Source organism: Camelus ferus, chromosome 9 (genome assembly GCF_009834535.1).
Source record: "Camelus ferus isolate YT-003-E chromosome 9, BCGSAC_Cfer_1.0, whole genome shotgun sequence".
NCBI lineage: Eukaryota > Metazoa > Chordata > Mammalia > Artiodactyla > Camelidae > Camelus > Camelus ferus.
Window position 1 is genome coordinate 65714790 of NC_045704.1, and position 26990 is coordinate 65741779.

Consider the following 26990-nt stretch of genomic DNA (forward strand, 5'->3'; position numbering starts at 1 on the left):
AGAAAATAACAGACACCTGAATGAAGTGAGATTATACAGTATTTCAAATTCATAATGATAACTCTGAATTGTCCAAAAATATTAAAATGATACACATGATTTTAAAAATATATTTAATGGAACTTCAGAGTTCAACCGCGTAATTCTGTAGGGGTATGAGCTGCTCCAAACAAGCATCACGGTAGACTGGTGACTAAAATCCATCCATAAGTGCCATTCTGTCTGAGAAGGAGGAAACCTTGGCAAAAGTTTTTACAAATAGCTCAGGAAAACGGCTAAAATTTGAAAGCTGCTACACTTAAAAAAGGTTAAATTCACTGTGAGACACTAATATAAAACAGCTCCTCCAAAGATGGGGGAAAAGGCATTATTATAAACAATATTAAGTATATGAAGTGTTGTTGTCTCTTAGTAACACAGGGGCCAGGGGAGTGGCAATTATGAAGTTCAAATCAGACCTGAAAATTTCAAGTTGACTGAAGGATCTTTGCAAATAAATTTAATAAACTTCAACCTCATAAGTATCTCTACTACAGAATGCTACAGTGTTTATAAAAATGAGTATTTCTTCATCTATTTCCTCATCTAAATGAGACATTTACAAAAGTATAATTTTCAACTATGTTAAAAAAGCAGGTCTTATTATATCAATAATACTACATAATCACATAATTTACTGTAAATAAAGGGTTTGAAAGGCTTTGGTGTGTGGGAAAAATTTTTATTCACAAGAGAGTAACAGTAATTAAGAAAGTTGGTCTGAAGAGATTGGAAGTACGAAAATATTTTACTAAGTTGAGTTCTCCCCCTAGTGGAACTTGAAAATGATCTGACATTTCCACTGTTAAAAATAACCTAAAACGTTATCCTTATCATTGAAAAAGGAGTCTCAGGTTTTAACAAAAGATCCGTTTATGGATCTTAATCTGCATTTAATAAGTATATAAATGAGGTTGAATCATTAAGACACTGACTGAAAACACATTTATCAAATGTACCAACAGCAAGCTAGCCCAGGACAACTCAGTAAGCAGCAGTACCTACAAAGCAGAGGACTAGGGGATACAGAAAAACACAGCAATTTACGAAGAAAAGCATGAAGAATGGTACAGAATTTTTTTTTAATGTAAACATTTTGTGAGGAGTGTGTTTGGATATGCAGGGGGGGGAGGATGGGGTGGCAATGGTGAAAGAAGACGACAGAAATCCAAGTTTGGACAATGATGAGAAGATCAGCATTTGTGCTAAGGAGTTTTGATACAATTTGGTAGGTAAAAGGCAGTGAATAAAGGTTTTTATGTTTAGAAAGATAACGCTGGTGGCTCTGCAGAAGAGCTCAGGCTAGAGAAACAGAAAGTGGACAGAAAGTTGTGACGTTCAGGTGGGACCGGGGGAGGTGAACTGAGGGAGTGACGAGGGGGGCAGAAAGGCTATCAAAGATTTTTTTTTAAGTTTCTGAAATGAGCAAAATTACCTACGATACAGTTTTAGATTTATTTAGGTCTTTAATCTTTCAGAGGAAGTGAAGAGCTGGACAGAGTACTTTAATCTGTGTGAATTATTAGGAACTATCTGATGGCAAACCTTCAGGAGTAGGAGGGTTGGTGAAACACTGGCAGGAACGCTAACTAGCACAAGCACTCTGTACAAATACTTTGGTATTCTCAAATAAAGCTGAAAGTTTGTATACTCAGCCCTGGTAAATGTGACAAAGGATAAGAAACCCATTAAGTGAAGTTCCTACTAAGCTGAACAATTCGATAAAAGATGACACCACTGAACAAGACTCGAGATACAAAAGATTAAAAACATTTTGGATGGAACAGGAGTACATTTGATTTTAAATTTGCTGAGTCTGAAGTGCTCATACAACTTACAGGAGGAGCTATCTACCTACTCTCCATTAAAAACACTGGTCTCCTGATCAAAGACAAGATGAATTAAAAAAACAACAAAAGACAAGTCACAAGTGGGAATAGATACCTGTAAAACCTAACATCAATATATAAAGAACTACACAGACCTAAGAAAAAGATAAACACCACAAAAGAAAAAATACATACAAACAGCTTTAATAGGAACTTTATAAAAGGTGAAACCCAAATTGCCAACCTCATTAGTAATCAGGTAAGTGGAAATTAAAACCATGATGAACTATCATCGCATACCCACCAGACTGGCAAAAATGAAAACATGTGACACCACCAAGTGTTGGGGAGGATGTGGAACAACAGAACTTTCATATGCTGCGGTTGGGAGTTTAAACTGGTACAAACACTTTGGAAAGTAAAGTTGAAGATTTGCATGCTTGGTGACCCAGCCATTCCACACTCCAGCATACATGCTAGAAACTTGTGCACATGTGGTCACTGTAGTCTACAAGATTGCTCATAATCACGGCATTGTTTATAACAGTCCCAATCTGGAAATTTCCAAATGACCGCTAATATTAGAATGGATAAATACATGGTGATATATTCATAAAATGGAAAATGTTGCAAAAATAAAAACGATGACTTACTAAATCAATATTGAACAAAGAAGAGGCACAAATGAAAATATTCATCATGACTCTATACAAAATTCAGAAACAAGGAAAACTAAACTCTGTGTTGAGAGATGCATGTGAAGAGGGCACTACTACAAGGAAAGCAGAGAAGCGGCTGCTATAAAATCCAGGATGAGGGAGCAGGGCGGGGCGTGACCGGGGAGACTCCTGGGGTTCAGGCAATTCTGTATCTTGACCTGAGCAGTGGTTAGAGAGATATTTTTTATACACATTATAATGCAGCCTTGCTTTATGAACTTCTCCGTATTTCGTGTTCGTAATTTTTTCTATGGTATAAAATTATTGCTTAGGGGAAACATGCCAGGGCTGGAGATAGTTTAGGATTCACTGTTGTAAAGATGGCTCCTCAAGCAGGTAAGTGAGACCCTTCACTGTACACTGAGTAGTTCTTAAAAGTCAAAAAACTTGGATTCTCAGAGGAATACAAACCCTCAGAACTAAGAAGGCTGGAAACAAAGTGCAACATGAAAGAAGAGCCAAAAGTGAGTGGTGCCAGGGAAGCCACGAGCAGAAGGAGCGCAGAGAATGAAGGGGTCAACAACGACAAATGAGATTAAGTCAAAAAATACTGAAAAAATGCCAATGAACTGGCAATTAGGATTCCAGCAAGCACTTAATCAAGACTCACTGAAGCCAACACACTCCTATAAATAGTAAAAATTTTGTACATTTTCTTTATTTTTTCAATAATGTAATACATGTTACATCTCATTTTAAATAAAGCCTGCAGCATACCAGGCCCTTCGTTTTAATTCGTATTTAAAAATCAACAAAAAGTGATTTAAATCATGTTATTCTGTGTCTAAGATATATAGAAATGTGGCAAAATTTTTATAGTTTTCATGATATAAAAGTACAGACTAAAATGAGAACGCACATGATTGCACAATTTAAATAGCTGATTACAATGTAGTACGCAGCTGGTTCTTGTCGGAAGTTTTTCTGAATATGTGCTACTTTCTGGGGAATATTATCAACAGAACTTAAAGGATACCATTTTATAAAATTCTACAAATTATAATGTGTTGTGATTACTTTTGTCCAGATCAAAAGATGAGGCTATAATGTAACATGTAAATCTTAGAAATTAATTGAATTTTGAATTAAAATTTAAGAACAAAAATGTATTTCAGGTGGGAAGAAAATTCTAGATGTCGCAGCCAAAACTGTAGTATGGCTTAGAACAGAATACAATTTAAAAACTTGGAAGAAATAAGATTTTAAACATACACTTTGTCCATATTGGAAACTTACTACGTTATACTGTACAGTAAGTAGGACGTAATAAATGACAAAACCCATTTATTTTTAAAGCTTTGAATTTTCTTTTGAAAATAGCTTTGACTATAAAGAAATATGATCAATTGTCATGTAAAATGGACTTGGAGCACAGGCAACAGAAGGAAAAACAGGTAAGCTGGACTTCAAAAATAACTTTTGTGCATCAAAGGACAGTAGCAAAGCAAAAAGGCAACCACGAAATGGGAGGATAAATCTGCCACAATGTCTGCGTGTATCTGACGAGGCGCTGACGCCAAGAGCATGTGAGGAACTTCTATAGCCCAGCAACAACCCCACTAGACACTAGGCTAAGAGCTTGAACTGCCATTTCTCTAAAGACAACATACAAACGGCAAACAAGCACACAAAGGATGCTCTATAGGGAAATGCAAATTAAAACCACACTGAGGCACCACTTCATACCCATTAGCGTGGCTATTTAAAAAAAATTAATGAGTGCCGGTGTGGATGTAGAGAAACTGGTCCCTGTGCACTGCTGGTGTGAATGTAAAATGACGCAGCTGTTATGGAAAACAGCACAGCAAATCCTCAAAAACTTAAGCACATAATCACCACATGATTCAGCAATTCCACTTCTGGGTATAAACCCCCCCCCCCCAAATGAAAACATGCACTCAAACTGCTGTTTGGACACTCACACTCACAGCAGCATTATTCACAAGGGCCAAAAGGTAGAAGCAACCTGAGTGTCCATCAGTGGATAAATGGGTAAACAAAAAGTAGCAGGCACACACAACGGAATATTATTCGGCCTTAAAAAGGAAGGAAATTCTGACATTAAGCGTGAATGAACCCAGATGACATTATGCTAAGTGAAGTAAGCTGGCTGCAGGAAGACAAATACCCTATGATTTTACTTCTATGAGGAAGAGTCAGATTCACAGACAGACAGTGGAACGGTGGTTTCCAGGGGTTGGGAGAATAGGAGGATGGGGGTTGTTTAATGGGTGCAAAGTTTCAGCTCTGAAAGATGACAAGGCGTTCTGGAAATTGATTGCACAACGAGAATGTACTTAATGTCAGACGACATTTTAAAATTGTAAATTTTATGTGTATTTTACCGCAATTAAAAAAAAAAGGACTTGGAAATGAGTAAGTGCTGAAAACAAAAATCACAGTCATTAGGATGAGACGTAAGTCGCTATCGAGGTGCAGAGGGAAGGGGAAATCACTGCACTGTTTGACACGAGCTTAATCACGCTGCTACGGTACCTGGATTTCGAGCTCAGCAATGTGCCGCTGCAGCTCGGCCACAGCGGCGATGCCGTCTGCCTCACGGAGTCTCACAGCCATCACTTCTTCCTTGTTCTAGGGTGGTGAACAAAGCAAACCCAAAATAAACCAGGTAATAAACCAAACCAATGATAGAACATAAACACTTGTAACATGCCTCAAATTTAGAAAGTAACAAACAGACCCCTGATCAAATGAGAAGAAAAAGCCATTGTATCTTGAAAAAGCAAAAGAAGAATAAATACACAGAAGAGCATTCCATCTTTAAAACTATTCATATAAATATTGCTCAAAATGCTTTATTAAAAGTAAATTAAAATCTTTAAAGTTACTGGTGATTATGAAAACCATTGGTTTTTTTATCTAAGAACAATAACTGAGAATCTTCAAACATGTTAAGTAACTGGGACAACAGATTAACAGGGAATATAAGCAACTAAGAGTACGTTAGCGAGATAATGCTGTAAAAATGACATTCTTTCTGAGGCAAAAAATGTCAACAAATACTTACATTGTACTACAAACGAAAATAATAGAACTCAGATTATCCTACACTTTCAATCTTCCTAGGAAAAGCATAATATTAAACTCTACCACCACAAAAGTTCACAAAGGAAAAACTCTAAAATCGTATTGTACAATATCCATGCTAAATATTACTGATACAGAAGTAACAGAATGTGAAAAAAATACGACAGAGAAAATAGGGAATACAAACATACGTTGCTCCTTCATTCACTTCAGTTGAAATTTAGCACTTAGTTTAAAAAATGTGCAGCACAGTGACCATGGGAGAAGTCTAGCACCTGATGGTACTATAATATGAAAATTTAAAAAAATACTAAATCTAGTAAATGTATAAAAACTTTTACATAAAAACTATATTTATTCTCTTATCTTGGATAAGATACTGATATTTCACTTTGAGCAAATACTGCTTTAAATATTTCACCATCTTGTATGTGGCCAGAACACGCAGTCTTTGTAGTCAGTGCTGTGCTGGAAACAGCCAGCTCTCAAGCAAGTGTGTGTGCGTGTGTGCGTACATGTGTGTGTTCACACATAAGCTTATTATATGTTTTAATACAAACTGAAGCAGAGGATGTAGAGTACACAACACATAGGTAAGACATACAATACTCATTACTGTAAATTCTGTGCAGTCAGTACACCCTCCGAGAATGCTTTCACTAGTTTTTGCCAAACTCTTGTTGCTATAAGTCACCTATCACTGAAACTAAGGGAAAAGTGAAGTTTTGATATGAAAGTTGGTTAATTTTTGTTCATGTTATCTCTTCTGACAATGGAATTATCATTCTGATAATAGTAATCAAGTACTGGAAGAAAATTCCTCAGTATGTGTATGCTATTCATAATGTAAAGGCTGAAGACACAGCACACGTTTAAGCTTTAATCTGCATTAACAGTCTAGAGTTGGAGTCAAAAACTTTTCCTTAAAGGACCAGATAGTAAATAATTTTAGACTTGGGGGAAGTACAGTCTGTCTCAACTACTCTATCTGCCACTGGAGTGTGAAGGTGGACATAGATAATACATAAATGAATGGGCAAGGTTGTATTCCAATAAAACCCTATTTTTAAAAACAGGCAGCCAGACAGATTTGGAATATGGGCTATAGTTTGCCAACTTCTGGTCTAGATAATCAACAAAACAATAAATCAAGTCCTGATTTGCAGTTTGCCAGTTTATGTGGTATAAATGCCTTCATCACGGCTCCTTTCAAGCTGACACTACGTTAGTGAACATTAACGAACTTAACATTAATAGTGCACTATTACATGGTATTTCCACCATATAGATACAATGGGTATAAATAATGTCAAAAGATAATAATAAACTGTAAAAAATAATTAGGAAATGATGAAGTTTGAGTATTTATTACCTTTGTTTTACCATAACTTAATTATGTTGAATAATTTAATTTTTAACATGGCTGTTTAACAACTATGTCGCAAAATTCCTGAAAATTTAACAATTAGTTCTTGCAAGCCTTTACTAGCCAGGCCCAGCACACCACTGTGACTGTGTTTAACAAAATTCAAATCTCTTTCTGTCATTCCCTTATTGTAAACGCTTCAATGGTACTCCACAGATCTCGAGGAAATATAGTAGGCCCTTCTGCTGGTGCCCAGGATCCTGCATGATCTGGCTCCCTATTACTTTTCTAGCTTCGTATCTTACCAGTGTTCCTCACCACACACTCCCCTCCAGCTAGGATGAACCTCTTTTAGTTCAAACCACCTCCTGTTCCTTCTCACTTCTGCTCTTCACACTGTGCTATTTCCCTTTGCCTAGTGAACCCTGTTCCCTTTCCTGGACCAGGAACTCCTACACACCCCTAAGGACTCACTTCACTGTTCCTTCGCTAGCTTTGCTTAAACCGTGACCCTAATACTAAACTCCCATTACTGTACCCTGTTAACCTCCTCAGTCAAGGCGCTGCTCACACTGCACTGCAACGGTGCGTCCGTCTGCATCCTTTGCCAAGAGAAAGCCCTTTGAGGACAGCGACCTCTCCGACAGCCGGCCCCCCGCAACCGCGCGAGTGAGCCCCCTAAACGCTTACCCTTTGGCTTTAGCTAGGCCTTCTAGCTGCCTGCGACGCGTGAGACTCTAAACCAGGACCACTTGACTAGGTTGCTCCTGAACTTTCTGCCCCTCAGAAACTCTGAGATGTTAGTTAAGCCACTAAGTTTCAGAGGTAATTGGTTAAAAAGCAGTAAATAAGTAGTATGTTTATACTCTAGTAACTTTAACATTGCATAAAAATTATATCCATCAAGTAAAAAACCAAAATACCAGACATCAATTTTCTCCTAATCTTCCCCCGTCTCCAATCTAACCACTGAGTCTTGCTGGTTCTCTACAAAAATACTGAATTGGCCTCCTTCGCCTGAGCTCCAGGGCCCAGGCGAGCAACTCCGTCTTGATGGTCTCATGTCAGATCTCTCTCCAACCCCACCTCAAATCCGTCTCCACACACAGCGGCACGTGTGTTCTTTTAAAGAACAATTGCGTTAATTGCTACAAGCATGTTCTCTAATGAATGCTAAAATTAGTTACTGCAACTTTAAGGATATTTGCATAAACTCAAGATAGTCCCTCCCATACACAACTTACATATTAATTATTGTGGTGGCCTTACCCGGCCACAAATTCCTTGCTACTCTTTCTTTCAGGAGCTGTAGCCTAATGTCTCTTCCCCGACTTGGGCCACTGTCTGAACTTAGTGACTTGCTTGCGAGGAACAGAATATGAGGGGAAAAAAGCTTTGTAGTGGAGAAAGCCGTCAGACAAGACCTTAGTCAAACGACCAAAGTTAACGGCACCAGACCTGAGGTCTGTGAACACAGCATCCCCTCGACACGATGCGCTGAGAAGGACGCCTCATCTCGTGTTCTCTCCTAAAGCACAGAATCTTGGTCTAATCATGAGAGGACATCAGACGACACCAAATTGAGGAACTGCTACAAAATCCCTGACTAGTATTCTTCAACAGTCACAGTAAATGAAAGAAAACTCGGAAACTGTCCCAGATCAAAGGAGAATGAGATGTGATGCGGAAATCTGAATAAAGTCTGTAGCTTAGTAGTAACATTGCACCAATGTTCACTCCTTAGTATTGATAAGTGTATCGTGGTTATGTTAAAATTAGGAGCGGCTGATTAAAGGGTATATGGGAACTCTCTGTACTATCTTTGCCACTTTATGATAAACATAAAATTATTTCAAAAGTAAAAGTAAAAAAATCTGAAGCAAATACAGCAAATCAAAAACTATATGTTTCTTTCCTACTTAAGACCTTTCAGCGGCCTCCCACAGTACTTAGGGTAAAACCCAAACTTGTTAGCGTGGCCTATAAAAATCCGTATGCTGAGTAGAGGAGTCCTGGCTCACCTCCCTGGCTTCAGCTCACTCAGCTCTACGTGACATGCAAGACTCAGCAACCAAGTCCTTTCCTGCCTTTGAGTCTTGAACTCTTGACTCTCTTCAGGCAAAGACCTTCCCCCGACTCCGCGTGGCTGGCTCCTTCTCATTCTTCAGGTCCCAGCTCTGATACCCTCTCCTGGCTCTTGGTCTTCATTCCCCTTCTCCCTACCTCCCACTCTGTAGCGTATCATTAGCAATGACCTTTTCTATTTTTTACATATTGTCTCACTAAACATTATATCCAACTTCTCCATTACTGTATCCCCAACGCCTACAGGAGTAACCGACAAAGAGAAGACACCCAAATATCTGACAAACGTGTAAGTAGACGGATGGCATTGTTCTTTAAAGTCTCATAATCTCACCTCCTCCCATCCCTATTTGAGAATCTACATGTAAATTATATCTACTTAAAATGAAAAGATTTGGCTACACTACACGTGAGTAGCACGATGAAGAAACAAGCACTATTACACGCTGCCGGTCAAAGCAGAAAACAGTACAACCCTAAGGGGGGGGTATTTTGACATAATCTATGAAAAGATTTTTTACCCATTGACCAAACAATCAAATCTAGAGCAACTTACCCTACAGGAATGTGCAGATGCACCTCTATGTATCTGAAACTCCACATGAACCCTGTCTGCAGTAGCAGAACACTGGGAGTGACCCACGCGCCCAGCAGCGAGGGCCCAGCCGAGCACACTGCGGTCCCTCCACACAAGGGGAGGCAGTAAGAGTATTCACGCACTGATACTGAAAGCTCCACAAAACACACTGACCCAAAAAGGAAAAAAGCAAAATATCGTCTGCTAACTTTCGTGTAAGAAAGTGAGAAGAAAAACTATACACTTCAGCTGCTAGTATCTGCCTGAAAAGGGGCATGAGCTGCATCAGTGCCACCCGGTGGGATCTGAGGCAGCGCCCACCACGACGCAGGGTCAAAGCCCCGCACCGTGAAGCCCTGACGTGCGAACAGCCACCCCAAGCGGGGTAAATGAAAATGACAAATGACTACGTATCAGTTCAAAATAGGTTATGCCTCCAGACGAATCTGTGTGAAATTTATGAAAAAACGTCAGGTTTCAGAGTGTCCTGGATGTTCCTACAGGGAATCTCAGACTTGCCCTATTTCACAGGTAAGTGGGAACATTCGAATTCAGTTACAGAGGGAAAGTAACACTGATACTAAACACATGCATAAATGAAAAACAGCACGAGCTTTAATAATTACTCATCAACAAGTCATAAGCTAGAATCATATAAAACCAAATGAAAATGAATCAGGTTTATAAAACTGAATGACTGACTCCCTTGAAAAATTACGTTCGTTCCTCATTTGTTTCCACATAACAAGGTAAAACACATATATTTAACCAGAATGTCCTAGATGCTAAGGTAACAGCACTGGTCACTTTTGAATCTGCAAAAGGCATCATAGAAGACTGACTAAATCAACATGCAGCTTAAACACGGGGAAGATACCAGAGTCAGCGTATGGAACACACCTCACAGAGGCATTAATGAAAATCTTTTAATTAAATAAAATCTCCTATCAGCTCTTACCTTTCTGAATCTGAGCCCATTACTTACATAAATTCAAAGACAACAATTATTTTCATCAGCAAAATCACCAAATATTTATCTCCAAAGAATAGTTTGACTAAAAGGTGCTGAGGCACTTGAGGAGTAATATTAAATCAATATGTTTAAGGAAAACATATACCAATAATAAAAAAAGACTAAAATTTAGTTCTTTATTAAAAATGTCAGCACAGACACTAATGCGTCATGAAAACTCACCAGGTACCAGTGTGAGTCAGACGGACATAACCTCACGTAACATCGTTTTATTTTTAAACTAGTCTAGTCACATCCTTCAAGAGGGACTGACTCTTACGTTAGTGCAAATTTCAGCACCGCCTACAGATTTCTGTCAGTGCAAATTGTAACAGCCATGCATATTTATTAGGATGTAATTTCATCTCTGGATTTCAGTGACACTGATAAACCACTCAAGCTTCACTCCTGGTTTTTAGTGACACCAGAACATGTTGATGGAATTACAGCTTTATATGTACCACTGAAAGTCTTGTTTCTTATCATAGAATAATTAGGCTGGAATCCCTAACGGGCATCATTCCTACTCTCTTACCATGGAAAGACGGCTGTGCGGCTTGTTTTTAAAATCCCGTAACTCGTCCTTAGTAACCCGTTCCAGTGTTCACAGTCGTCTCCTTAGTGATTTCTCACACACAGACCCTCTCCCCGTCCAGCCCACTTCCCGTTTCCCTCTTCTCTCTCACCGCTGCTATACTGTAAACTCATTTAAGGAAAAATTGTGCTTGCATTCAAAAACTTCTCCATGCTTTATGAATCCAAACATTTCCCCCCCAAACAGAACAAGTGATTGAAATAATAATGTGGAAGGTACACAATTTTCCAAACCCGCTGGTACACGCACCTCTTTCGCTCTCTACTCTATGCGGAAAACATATGCAAATGTTGACAGCCCAGAATAAGGTGCCCATCAAAGCAGAGCTGCCTCGGCCTCTCTTTCTGGTTGAGACATTAAAAGATTCGGCTTGAAGGGCTACAGGTCAAAAGAGATAATCAATTTTCAATTACTTGGTTGACTTAATTTGTGCACTGGCATTTACCCAAGTGGTTGAAAATGTACGTTTCCTGACTGAAATCCACCCAGAACAAGAAATCTGGTCCAAAAGCAACTGCCAAACTAAGTTCAGGAAAAACAGGAAATAAGACTCACTTGTTTTGGTTTTATAACAAGGTACTCAGTGATGAGACAAAAATGAAAAAAGGCATTATTATATTGACAAAAAACACAAACTTGCTCGTTGACATGTATTTACCTTGCACTCAATCTCTGCTTGTTTGCGCTTTGCTTCACTTAATTGGGTTAGCAGCCCTTTGTTCTGCGCAGAAAGACACTGCACTTTCTCCTGTAGGTTGTTTACCTCTTGCTCTGCTCGTCGAAGGTGATTGCTGTTGATCTGGTTCTAATAATTAAAAATAGAAATACTCAGTATGGAGACAGAAGGCCTGAAAAAACTTACAAATTTCTACCTATGCATTTTATGCCTCAACAATATTTTTTATTGTTATTATTAGTTACAGGTCTATTTTATTCAACAAACAGTTAAATACTTTAAAAAAAATTTAAAAACTGCCTTAAAAATGAAGTCACCCAAAAGAATACATACGGTTCATATTAGAAACTCTCAAGTAAAGCTCCATTTATGATTCATAAAGTAAATATCTACCAACTAGAAGGGTGTTTGTACAGAACTTGAGGGTATTAATTTCTGAAACAGGCAATGTGGTATAAAATAGATATAGGAACATGATTAATTTAACTCCTTTTTTCTAGTTCCCAAAAGAAAGGACAGACTGGTCAAAAGGTGTCATAACCATTTACTGGACTAGACACCCTGTGACGTTACAAAATCCATCGTGCGAACTTCTACATTCCTATAATGTACAGCACAGTCTGTTTTCAAGGCATATGGACTGGTTTTGAATTCTGGCTTGTTATTTGGTGATTAAGCAATCCAGTCAATATCTCTAAGTTCCTGTTTCCTCATTTGAAAAAAGTATATAAATATTATCTATTTCTCATTTGGTTGTCTTTAGAATTAAATCAAATAATACATGTAACAAAGCTTCATATACTTCTGCCCTTCCGATTCCCTATGACAGGTGACAGTGGAATACTGCTGGGGCCTGACCGTCTCTGAATGACGGGCAAAGGGAAGACCTAATGATACTGAGAAAGCCCTTCGGCAAACCAGCCTCCAGTCTAAAGGTAAGATCGCTACGGGAGTTCAGAGCCCGTGGTGCAAAGAGGGCAACCGCAGAAACAGCAGACCTCAAACCAGCCCGCCCTCCTGACTAGATTAACGCAGGTCTCCCATACTAAAGGCCCAGTGGAAGGAAGGCTGTGCCCACTGCCAGGCATAAAAACCGTCTACCTTAGTCCACTGTCCCACACGAGATACATATCTAGTTTTCAACAAAAAAAAATTGCAAAGCTTAGAAAACGGTAAAAAACAAAACACTTCCAAGAGACAAAGCAATCAACACACCCAGCCTCATGTAAGACCCAGGTACTGAACCTGACAGGGAATTTAAAGTAACTGTGATTAATATGCGAAGGGCTCCAAGGAAAGGTGAAAACACGCAAGGTCAGACAGATAACATCAGCAGAGGAATAAAAACTGTAAGAATTAAGCAGAAATGCTAGAAGTAAAAAAACACAGTAACAGAGGCAAAGAAGGCCTTCAGTGGCTAATCAGACAACGCACAGAGTGAAGGGAAGAATCAGTGAACTTAATGAGAAGTCAAGAGAAATATTTCAGTCACTAGAAACTGAAATACAAAGAGAAAAAACAATGGGAGAGACAAGAACAGAGGCTCCAAGAACTGCTGGACAACATCAAACAAGCTAACGTAAGTGTGACTGGAATCCCAGACGGAGAAGAGAGTGCGGGGAAAGAAGTGTGGGACAAAATGACTGACCAAGAATTTTCCAAGTTTCATGGCAGTCACAGATCCATAGGTTCAAGAAGCTCAAGAAAAAAACAAGCAAAAATCACATCAGGTCACATCCTACTTCTCCAGGAGACTGTCCATTTCACCAAAATACTCAAATTTCAAGTTGTTCAGAGAGTATTTTTAAAAAATACTTTCACTGGGTCTATATTTATGTCCCCCTTTTCATTCCTAATAGTGTGTATTGGTGCCTTCTTTCTTTCTTGAAAAGTCTTACAGAAGTTAGCTACGTCTTACCAAACCAGACTCAAAAAGAAACAGAAAACCTGAGAAGACCTGTAACTCTTCAACAACTAGGATCAATAGTTACTATTCCCATGTAACAAAACAGAAAGACAATCCTGCTTAAGGAATGAATTCCAGCAAATACTTAGGTCATGGGTAACTCCAATCTTACATAAAACTTCTGAGAACAGAAAAAGATAAGATACAACCCAATGCATTCACCAAGCTGACTTAGTAATAACCTTGGTACCAAAACCACAATATTAAAACCTTGGTACCCAAACCAGAGAAGAGTGTCTCTCAAAAGGAGAATTACAGTACACGCTAACTTATGTACAAAAAAATCTAAACTATTAAACACTCGAATCCTGCAATGGAAATGGGTTGTGCACGTCTCCGTGTCTGCATTCTGTATCACAAACTTGTCCTTTAATATTCTGGTAACTGCCCCTCAGTATAACTGGTTTCTTTGCTGTCCTATGTGCTTTATTTTATGTTGTTAAAAACCACTATTTTGAGAAGGGGTCCATGGGTTTCAGACTGCCAAAGGGGCTCACGGCACACGTGAAAAAGGTGTAACTCCTGTACTGAAGAAACGCTGAGAGGTGTGCACGAGGAGACCTGCAAGAACGATCAGAGCCGCAGCACTGTTTGTAAGATGAAAACTCAGAACAAAGGAGAGAGGGCCTCAGTAAGCAAGGTATACTCACCAGGTGGGCCTTTCTAAAAGTCATCAAATGAAGGAGCTGGACCTACCTTGTATCAACAGGGACAAACCTCTTAATCTGAATGCTGGATACATGGGTGCTTGACACAACACTCTTTAAATGACTAATACACCATTAATACTTCGCCACACTGTTTTTATTTATTTTTCTCATTTTGCTATGAGAAAATTTCATGCATCATCACCAGCTCGTGCACTGACATTTAGAAACCCATTTCTCTTCCAACAAAATCCATCCAAAATCATATTCATTAATGTGCACAGTTACGCACAGTGCAAAATACAAATTCCTTAGGAAGCCTTTCCTCAAACCACCTGTTCGGTATTAACTGTCCCATCCTATTATCCACAGCAATTTCTATCAACATCCTCTAATTACAGATTGCTGAATTATATATGTCTTCCAGTTTTATTAAGATATAATTAGCATACAGCTCTGTGTACGTCTAAGGTGTACAGCATAATGACTTGCATCTACTGCGAAATGTTTACTGCGATAAATCTGGTTAATTTCTGCCCCCTCATACAGTGCGCTGTATTACATACAGCTTTGCATGCTTGATTCTCAAGTGTTAAGTTCTCTGCTGGCTGCACAGTGCTCTGTATTCACAAGTTCTCAAAACCACATTTGTTGAGTTTGATTCATTGAGCTGCAGCTACTCCGAAATAAATCCTGAACAATGGTTTAAAAGCGGTGCTTGTGTCTTTAATATCTATACTGACACAAAATCTGATTATAAAAATAAAACTTCCCATTATAAAGCTGGATTTCTACTTTCCAAAGTCTTGCTGTTACTGTTAATTACAATGGAAAATACAAGAAAATAACTTCTTACAGTGTAAAACAGGATGTATTTATCCTAAAGAACTTACATATCCGTGTCGTCACGTTCACGGTGGGATGACCACTTTGTGCCTGACTGTGCAGAATGATACGTGACATAACTATGCCCCCTGCTGACTGACTAAGGATCCTGAAAACCAAGTAACATTACATAGAATGTAGAACATAGGCCACACAGATGTGCCGCATAAAAACCAAGTGTACAGATGAAACTTTATAATGCAAATGGACTCCACAGAAAGGACTCCCCAGATCTTAAGTGTATCTGAGACAGGATTTGTTAGAGAAAGGGCAGACTTGAGATTAAGTGTAATGTTGGAATTAACTGCTCAGTCACCACATCACACAACTTCAGGGAGCACCATTCACACTCTATTCTACATCAGTGGTTCTCAACCAGGGGCAATTCTGCCCCCAACCCCGGGACATCTGGATTGTGGGGGTGGGGTGCTTCTGGTCACCGCGACGTGGTGGGGGGCGTGGTGCTGCTGAGTAGAGGGTAGGGGGATGTGGTTTTAAGTAGAGGCCAGGGACGCTGCGGAACATGCTACCAAGCACAGGCTGGCACCCACAATAAGGAAGCAGCTGGTCCCAAATGCTAACAGCATTGAGGCTGAGAAATTTTGCTCTACATGAGTATTCCTTTTAAGATTATGCAACAAGGAAACAAAGTTAAACAGAGTTTTATGACTTGCTTACACTTTGCTGAATGGGTCAAAGAAGACATCAAATCTCTGATATCAAAGAAAACAAGTTTTAGACCTTTTTATTTAGGCTAGAAAACTGCCGTCTAGACAACTTCATACATCCACCTGTTAGCTCTCTTCTAATGACGACACAATCTGTGCACAAGGTTTTGATTTGCTAACAGTATTTTTTAAACCTACTGAGTTTTCCCACCATACCTGTGTTTCCATTTCCATCATCCTTTGTTTCATTTCTCTTATTTCTGCCTGTGTTTCAGCTTCTCTAAGTCGAATGGTCATCAGTTCATCTTGTAACTCATTCACAGCATTTTTCTTAGGGGGGTCTTTCCACCTCCCAGTAGTACGAGCTAAGTGGCGCTAAAATACCAAAACGTATTTTTCCAGTATCAAAATAAGAGTCAACTTAACTAAACTTTTATTTCAGGCTCAGTACTTATTAAGCATTTTATATACATCATTTTATGTAATCCCCAAAAATCTTAAAAGTGAAACTATTTTTGCATTATACGGGTAAGAAAATGGAAATCATGATTAAGTGACTTCAGAAAAGTCACACAGCCAGTAAGCAGCAGATCTGGGATAGAAAGTCAGAGTTCAGTTTTCTTTTTTTTTTTTTAATACTGTGGATTAATTGTTGTGAAGAATACAATTTTCACCCTAATTTTTTTTATAAGACAGATTTTCACATTATTTTTAATGAAATCCCAAGAAAAGGGGAAAATGGGGGCATTCGTGAATTAAGGAAACAATACCAGAAGTTAAAAGAAAGAAAGAAAAAGGCACGGCAAGGACTAACTTCAGTCTGTGCTAGGTGCGTCCCCGCTCCAAATTCATACCAAGATCACCATTCTAAAATGACGTGTAGTTTTTTTCCTTTCCTATTTCTCTTCTGTCTTATAGATTCTGTTTTCTTGCTATTTGTCAACTGTTTCCTTCGTATGTGAATAAATTTGGGTGCATATAACCAAATGGCTGTTTTACTTTGTGAGAAAACCAATTTTCTTTTTTTTTTTTTTTACATATTTTTTTAATTGAAGTACAGTCAGTTTACAATGTGTCAATTTCTGGTGTACAGCACATTGCTTCAGTCATACATGAAAATACGTATATTCGTTTTCATAGCCTTTTTCACCATAAGTTACTACAAGATATTGAATATACTTCCCCGTGCTATACAGTATAAACTTGTTGTTTATCTATTTTATACATAGCAGTTAGTATCTGCAAATCTCAGACTGCCAATTTATCCCTTCCCACTACCTTCCCTCTGGTAACCATAACTGTGCTTTCTATGTCTGTGAGTTTGTTTCTGTTTTGTAAATAAGTTCATTTGTGTCATTTTTTTAGATTCCACATATAAGTGATATCATATGGTATTTTTCTTTTTCCTTTTGGCTTACTTCACTTTGAATGACAATCTCCAGATCCATCCATATATTGATGCAAATGGCATTATTTTATTCTTTTTTATGATTGAGTAGTATTCCATTGTATAAATATACCACAACTTCTTTATCCAGTCATCTGTTAATAGACATGTAGGCTGTTTCCATGTCTTAGCTATTGTAAATAGTGCTGCTATGAACATTGGGTGCATGTATCTTTTTGAATTAAGGTTCCTTCTGGATATTTGCCCAGGACTGGCACTGCTGGGTCATATGGTAAGTCTATTTCTAGTCTTTTCAGGAATCTCCATACTGTTTACCATAACGGCTGCACCAAACTACATTCCCACCAGCAGTGTAGGAGGGCTCCCTTTTCTCCACATTCTCTCCAGCATTTATCGTTTGTGGACTTCTGAATCATGGCCATTCTGACTGGTGTGAGGGGATACCTCATTGTAGTTTTGATTTGCATTTCTCTCATAAGTAGTGATACTGAGCATTTAGAAAACCAATTTTCAAAGTAAGTTAACAAATCCATATTCAAATTTATACTGGTGTCACCCTTCTGATGTTTCAAACTGACCCGTGAATATAACATCAACAGAAGAAAAAATATGTACTATATAAAGGAATATTTTCTCATCGTTCTTTTAAAAAACTTCCATAGATCACAATGGTATAACAATACAACAAAAACATGGCTTGATCTCTAATTTATCTTTTTTAAATCATAAGAATCAAAAAGGAGAAGCAGCTTAAAGGTACTTTCAATTTACAAATGCTCTGAGTTTTGTGCATTAGACAGGGTCTTTCCCACTTTTAAATTCAAATCCTAGTGTTGGTCATTAGCCACTTCAAATTCACACAAAATGGATATTCACATTTTACCCTCTTTTAAAAAGCACACGATATATGTTGACATACCTGCCAGTGTTCCTCCAAATCCCTGACCTGTTGTCTAAGTTCTTTCAAACCCATAATAGCTTCTGCTTCTCTCAGTTTCACAGCAATGAGTTCTTCCTGAAGCCTAGCAATGTTGTTTTCATCAGGAAAAGAGTTGTTTCTCTAAAGCAATGGAACATTTAATTGGGGATTTATTTTTAATTTAAAGAATAAAATACAGCATACATAATACATAAGAATTATTTTGTCCCATATGTAATTATATTTAATTTTATACAATTTTACTGAGATATAATTCACAAACCATAAAACTTATCCTTTTAATGAACACCAGTCAGTGGTTTTTAAGAGTATTCACAGGGTTGTGCAACCATAATCGCAAACTAATTTCAGAACATTTTAATCATCCCCAAAAGAAACCCTGTACCCTTTAGCAGTCACTCCACATTTCCCCTCCCCCAGCCCCTGACAACCACCAATGTACCTTCTGTCTCTATGAACATGACTATTCTGAACATTTCATATAAATGGAATCATATAATATGTGGTTTTTTATGAATAGCTTCTTTCACTTAATATGTTTTCAAGATTCATCCTTTTTATTGCCAAATAATATTCCATTGTACAGCTATATCACATTTTATTTATCTGTTCATCACTTGATAGAATGTGGGTTTTTTCCACCCTTGGGTTATTACAAATAATGGTGATATGAACATTTATGTAAAAGTTTTCATGTGGACGTATGTTTTTAATTCTCTTGGGTATATATGAAAGAATAGAAGTAATGGATCAGATGGTAATTTTACATTTAACTTTTAAGGAACTGTCAAACTTTTTCAAAGCAGTTGTACCATTTTACATTCCCATCAGGAAGGTATGAGGGTAACTGTACTTAATTTTAAAGGCACAGAAAGTCTAACTCTGCTTGTTTAGTAAAACACTGTACGGGACAACAGGATTAAAAATGTCTACAATATGGCAATAAACATCCTAACCTCTGATTAAGACTACAAAGCATAAACATCACTTACATTTTAAAGATTTATGCAAGAGAACAGTTCAAAATCTGTTTTGTATTTTTTCAGCATGTCACTTTGGGAAGAAGGTATAAAATCTCTGTACATTAGTCCCTATTTATATCAGTACTCAAGAAATTAGCACCAAGACGATCAAAAATATTTGTTTCAATGGTACAAGATTTAGATTATTCCCCTAGTATACTAAGAGCCCCACCCTAGGATATAGCGTTTCCCTATTAAACTGCTCTGGGGAGTGACCAAAGGATCCTAAACTGGGCCCTAGTAAAAGCTCCTTAATGAACCGAAGAACTATGGAGATTTCAAGTCCTGAGACTATGACATTTTCTCTCTAAAATATCTCATGAAGATTTTAGCCCACAGGGATGATGGAAGAAAGTTATTCTTGCCAGCTACACATTTTTATGTTGGACTTCAAATATTTTCTCCACTTGAAAACCAAAATAAACTGCATATGCATAAAAAAGTATCCTGCATGAAGAAATTAACCACAGGAAGCATGAAACCTTCCAATTTCCTCTCTGCTCTATAACATGAATACCAGCAATGCCACTTAAGAAGCAACTTTTAAAGTGGATCCAAGGGCATTTCTTTCCACCAAATATTCAAAACAAAGATCTAGATTCTTACCTAAACCATGCAACTCAGAACACTCCTAAGTTAGAGACCAAATATTCTCTTAGGCTATTTTTTTTTACAGCATTCTTTCTGGCTTTTTTCTCAACAAATAGGAAAATAAATTTTCTAAAATGAATATAAAACTAGCAAGCAGAGTTCTGGAAAGATTATCCCACTACTGACACAGTTACACTCTGTTCTGTTTCATTAAGAAACGGCTAAGAACAAGCTCGAGGCTATCTTTCATGTCTGCTGTTCACCAGCCTTTGACTCAGTGGCTGGATACTCCTAGAGGTGAAAGAAACAAACTCAGCCTGGAGCCCGAGGCCCCAGTGGCTCTGTGATCTGCAACACAATCTCTCAATCCGAGGTTCATTAAGTAACCTAAAGGCACTTCTCCTTCCACACTTAGCTAATCTTTAAAGTTTAATAACCTTGAGCAGAGGTAAGTTAGCTCCCATAAGTACACCCCCAGCTAAGATCTTCCCGTATATTCTGAGGCGGCTTTCTGTAGCTTTGATAGGTGCACTTAGATGCAATTTCCCTGAAATGTTTATATATTAGCCTATTCCTACACCTCTTGCAGAGGAAGGTATTATAACATTTGAAGACAATGGTTAATTTCTATCCACTAAGTTTCTCTTCTCTGACATTTAAATCTTATTCGTATCAAAATTACCCTGGTTGTCTTCCTCTAAAAGGGCTCTGATCTCCATTTTCACCCTAATATGGGGCTGTGAGTTGGTGCAGCAACAACAAAGGATAAGTGGGAATCTGACATAATTTTTCCCTTTCCTCTCAGAAACCAGTATGTAAGGCTTCCAATGTCCAAAAGCACCAAGTCCCATTTCACTGCTCAGTGAGTACCTAACAGGTATCTATTACATGGCCCCTCTCATTTGGGAATGACAGCGTTTATGCTTTCTCACCTTTTCTATATCGAGAACTTTATCCTGCATTTCCTTCAGTGCACACTGAGACTCGGCTTCACTCAGACGGGCCTTGGACCAATTCCTTCTCCAGCTGTAGCACAAAATCTTCACTGTAGTTGGAACTGCATTTATGCTACAAGTTACAGACACACACTGAAATTTCACAGAAGTATGAACATGTATATGCAATCAAAATAAGTGCAGTTACACGATACAACAACTAAGGGCAACCAGACAGTCAAGGTTCTATCTCCCTAACACTTCCAGCCGGCCTCCTCCAACTGACTTTCGAATGAATACGAAAGCCCAGGTCTGCTATCTATAAAGATGATGATATTACTGAGCGTTCGTAATTAGTTATCACACTAATCAAATTCAGTTCACGGAAGATAAGTATCTCCTTTTCTCGGTCCTTCCATCCAGAAACTAACAATTTGCACTGTGTAACCGTGCAGCCATCAGTTGCATGTGGCTACCCAGCATATAAAATGCAGCTAGTTCAAATTAAGATAGGCTGTAAGTATAAAATACACACTGGAAATTGAAGGCTTGATATGAAACAAAAAGACAAAATAACTCATTAATTTTTATAGATTGTGTGTTGAAATAATATTTCAAATGCATTGAGTTAAACCACTAATGTACATCTGGGAGTAAAAAGGTGCACTGAGTTAAATTAACATTTCAACAAATTAAAATTTTAATTAATTATGAATTTAATTATTAGCTACTCTTTTTAATATGACATTTTAAAATGCATGTGGCTCACATTATATTGCTACTAGACAGCAGTTACAGACTACAGAAAACCAGTGCATATTTACTGAAAATTCTGTTTTAACCTAGCAGAAACAAAACCACGGCATCCATAGGAATGTGAGCCATCCTAAATCCCAGCGCAACAGAAACGTATTTGCTCTTAGAATCGTAGATCTCTTTAAAGATATGCGTGAAAATGACTGTCGGAAGCAAGGAAAAGGCAGACGTTGTGCAAAGAAATTAATCACAGGAGCATGAGAACTTCCCCTTTCTTTTTCTACTTTATAATATGAATACCAATGCAGTTACTTAAGAAATCCCTTTTAAAACTAGTTTCTATACAAAGCTGTTCAAAAAAGCAAAAAGATAACTAATTTACCACTATAAAATATTTCCGAAAAAAAACTATCACTTCACATTTAATTCATGCAGTAAAGAATTAGTGAGAACTCAAAATTCCAACACAGAGTCAGAGAGAATAACCTCCTACTGAACGAGCAAGATATTACAAGGATTCCTTTTACTCTTCAATACATTAGGAACAAAGCAGATGTCAAGTCAAAACTCTATTAAAAAACTATGAAATGCTTAATTAAAACACACGGTACTCCCTTGCCCCAGTCACCCCAAAAGATACCATTTTTTAAAGTGAACTAGTTCACTTATTAAGCAAATAAGGACTTTTAAATTCAGTATACTACACACTGTTTCTCCTAGAAATTTTTAGATACTATTAAAACAATATTTCAATACAATCTTGCCCCTGCAACACAAACATCACCTATGCAAATACTTACCTTATCATACAGGGAGGAGGCACAATTTTGGAATGACGACGTCTAAAATGCAGGTGCCATATTTTGTTTAACTAGATCACAGTTAACTTACGAGTAACACTAGAGGTTTCTGCCCCTAACCTAAAGCTCCAGCAACTGCAGTTCAGGCTTATTCACCAAGACTCTATCAGGAGAGACCCAGGAACACATCAAACCCAGATGGCCCATGTGAGAGTGCAACCACTGATCTGGTATAAGCCAGCAGATCTAACCAAGCACAAGAAAACTGTACTCATACTGGGAACAAATTTTTATCAATAAAGTTTACAAGACTTCTAATTGTCCTCTATTGTTTGAGGGAGAAATGATCAATTCCACAGTTTGTACATGTCATTTCTCCTCTCATACGACCCACCTGTTCCTCAGCCCACTGCAAACTAGCTTTAGTCCCCATGCCTTGATGAAGCTGCTCCAGTCACTGCCAGTATTAATGACCATTAACAATATAAAAGCTCAACGGGAAGTCCTCTTACTCAGCTCCGGCCTTCACCAGACAGTCTAGGACTTGAACGCAAAGGACCGCTCTTACACGTTTCTCCTGCGTTCTCTTTCTAGGTGTTAACTCTTCTGTGGTTTCACGGCCTCTCCTCTCTGTCCCCCGAGTCCCACGGCTTCATTACAGGCACGTTGTGTCTACACGTGTAACACGTCTGTGTGTATCAATCAGCAGGCCCCAGGGTTTCACTACTGTGTGTTTTCTCTCAGTCTTTCCCTCAGCTTCCTTATTTTGTGGATTCACCCTGTGTGACTTCATCCACACTGTGATACAGTCTACCCGTACAGCCACCACCAGGTACTGTCTACGTGTATCAGATACTGCCTAAACAGACAATGAATGAGATCACCGAGGAAGAAGCCACAGAACAGGAAGAAGGGGAAGGAGGAGGAAAGAGAACACACGATAACGGACTCCAGGGACAAAAGGCAGACGTAGACAGGCAGCAACAGGCACACAGACACACCGAGGGCGAAGACTCGCAAGTCTGCCTTCTCAGCTCTGACCTTCCCATTAAGCGGCAGGTCCACCTTCACAGCTCCCGGCCGGTCTTCTCCACCTGTTTGGCCTTACACGCACCTCACACTCAGCGTGTCAAAACTCAGCTCCCCCTCGTCCTCCTCAAGCGTTCACAATGACCCTCAGGATCCCACCGTTTAACAACCGACCAGGTCAAGCCTGCCCTCAGCCCACACCCCATCAGTCACAAAGTCTGAGTGATTTCTCCTTCAGATGCCTCTTGAGTTTGCCTGCTCTCGTCTGTCTTCACGGCCATTCTCTCTCTCTTTGGATCACTGCAGCAGCCTTGCACTCACGCCCATCTCACCGCCGCAGCACTTACAAGGGTATTATTTGCTAGAGGCATGCCTCCTTTTACTGCTCTTTGCTTTATTGCACTTCACAGATACAAAATTTTTTTCTACAAATTGAAGGTTTGTGGTAATCCTGCATTGAGAAGTGTATCTGCACCATTTTTCCAATGGCGTTCGCTCATTTTGAGTCAGTGTGTCACATTTGGCAATTCTCACAATAATTCAATTTTTTCATTATTATAATATTCATTATGGTGATCTGTGATCAGTGATCTTTGGTGTTACTATTGTAATTGTTCTGAGGTGCCACGAACTGTGCCCACGTAAGGTGAACCTGATTAATAAATATGTGTGTTCTGACTGCTCCACCCACCAGCTGTTCCCCCATCTCTCTCCTTTTCCCTGGACCTTCCTATTCCCAGAGACCCAACACTACCGAAATTAGGCCAAATGATAACCCACAATGGCCTCGGAGGGATGAAGTGCAAAAGAGCGGCACGTCTCTCACTTTAAATCAAAAGCTAGAGGTCATTAAGCCTAGAGAGGAAGGCGTGCGGAAAGCCGAGAAAGGCCAAAAACTGGGCCTCGTGCACCAAACAGCCAAGTTGTGAGTGCAAAGGACGAGTTCTCAAAGGAAACTAAAATCGCTGAGAAGATGCCACCTAGAGAAGTTAACGCCTGGCTTCAAAGCTGCAAAGGGCGGGCTGAGCCTCTTGTCAGGGTTAAATATAGCTGCTGACTTCAAGTTGAAGCCAGTGCTCATGTATCATTCTGAAAATCCTAGGGCCCTTAGGATTTAGACAAAATCTGCTCCGCCTGTGCTCTGTAAATGGAACAATAAAGCCTGGATGACAGCCTACAAGACAGTTTACTGAGTATTTAAGCCCACTGTTGAGACCCACCGCTCTGAAAAAAGACTCCTTTCAAAACTCAAACCGCTCGTTGACAACGCACCTCATCCCCCAAGAGCGCTAATGGAGCTGGACGTGAGATTAACGTTGTTTTCGCGTCTGCTCACACAGCATCCGTTCCGCAGCCCGCGGGGCAAGGAGTAATTCTGACTTTCAAGTCTTACTACTTAAGAAATACATTTCATAAGGCTATAGCTGCCATAAACAGTGATCCTCAGATGGATTAATGATAAGTAAACTAAAAACCTTCTGAAAACGGTTCACCATTCCAGATGCCTTAAAGAACAGTCATGATTCACGGGGAAAGGTTAAAAAGTCAATAGTCACAGGAGTTTGGGAGAAGCTGATTCCAACCCTCACGGATGACTAGGGGGGCTCAAGACGTCAGAGGGGGACGTAACTGCAGATGTGGTGAAAACAGCAAGAGCACAGAAATCAGACGTGGAGCCTGAGGATGGGACTGAACTGCTGCCACCTCATGGTCAAACTCGAATGAAGGAGGAGCTGTTTCTTACACGTGAGCAAGGAAAGTGTTTTCTTGAGATGGAATCTGCTCCTGACGAAGATGCTGTGAAGATTATTGAAATGACAACAAAGGACTGAGAACAGGACACACACACAGCTGATAAAACAGTGGCAGGGTTTGAGAGTGCTGACTCTAACTGCGAAAGACGCTCTGCTGCGGGCAAAACGCCATCAAACAGCGTGGCTTGCTACAGAGATGCGGTTCATGACAGGAAGAGTCAATCTGGTAAACATCACCTTGTCTTATTTTAAGAAACGGCCAACCTTCCGCAGCCACCACCCTGAATAGTCAGCAGCCATCAACATTGAGGCAAGACCCTCCAGAGGCAAAAAGATTGTGACTTGAAAAAGACTAAGATGATGGTTAGCATTTTTAGCAATATTTTGAAATTAAGGTATGTACACTGTTTTTCTTAGACAGTGCTACGCACACATAAAAGGCTATATAGCACAGTGTAAACATAACTTTAATAGGCACTGGGAAGCCACAAAACTTGTGTGACTCATTTTATTTTGATACGTGCTTTACTGCAGTGGTCTGGAAACAAACCCGCAACCTGAGGTACACCTGTACTTCATGTTACATTGCATACTAAGTTGTAACAGAAGGCATTTTCACGATTCTGCCATGTGGATGGACCAGGGGCGTATTTTCTGACCCTACTGTTTATTAGTACAAATGCTAATGAAAATTATACGAGAATTGATATCCTTTCATAAACTATTCAAAATGAATCTAACTCCACTAAGCCAATTTCATCCTATTATCAATTTTTGTATATAGCAATCAGCCCCATTCAATTACACTGATATGCATCTTACTGAAGAAAAAGTATTCTTATCAGGATTAATTTAGTATTGCTCCGAGCTCACTCAGTGGAGACCCTGCACTTTACTAGTAAGTAAGCCAGGAGACGGCTCAACAAACAGCGACTGGCGGTTCTGTTAACTGGGGATATGGACCACAGAGCCCATGCCCTTAACATTTAATCTGTATGAGGGTTGACATAATATTTTAAGAGCTTAATATATTGTTTTAATACATACTGTTCTAAGAATTAATGGTATATTAAAAATCTAAGCACCTACAAAAAAAATCTAAACATCTCACGTCATGTTCTTTCAAATTCAAATTACTAAACTGGAAAAATACACACTGTGCTTTATCAAATAACGACTGCCACAATTATGATGACTGATAAGTCAGCAAGGGACCATTTATTTAAAAGTCTATAAATAATGAATGACTTCCCTACACTTACATCAAGTTCGCTTTTGCCACTGAATCCCTTAATGCTTCTGTGAGACCAGCAAACCCACTGCAATGGAACTGGCCGAACTCCTTTTTTCAGTAGGTGGACTCTGTCCCACCTACTTTCCAATCCCGTGTGCTTCTCTGGTGTTGTAAAAGTTACTAAGGTAAAGATGATCAGAAAGCCCTTTATCATCTTTTTTGCTGATATCTTGAATAAAATAACAACAACAAAAATGAATTCTGACATTCAGTGTCTGAAGAACGTATGAGTGACATCGTAAAAAGCAAAGGTGTATTTTTAAGTTAAAAAAATCAAAATTGGAAAAAGAATTGTCTATGTGGATGTATCAGATACTCCTTGAATTAGTTATACATTAAGCAACTAAGT

At 38.9% G+C, this 26990-nt stretch overlaps 1 protein-coding gene across 1 annotated transcript in view; it reads right to left on the reverse strand.

Moving 5' to 3' along the window:
* The window catches only part of EVI5 (ecotropic viral integration site 5), a 164200-nt gene that overhangs the window by 51716 nt on the left and 85494 nt on the right, over positions 1-26990 (reverse strand). The window contains 6 exon segments of the mRNA XM_032487092.1: positions 5084-5179; positions 11929-12075; positions 16329-16487; positions 18440-18580; positions 21006-21077; positions 21079-21141. Of these exon segments, the coding sequence (XP_032342983.1) occupies positions 5084-5179; positions 11929-12075; positions 16329-16487; positions 18440-18580; positions 21006-21077; positions 21079-21141 (678 nt within the window).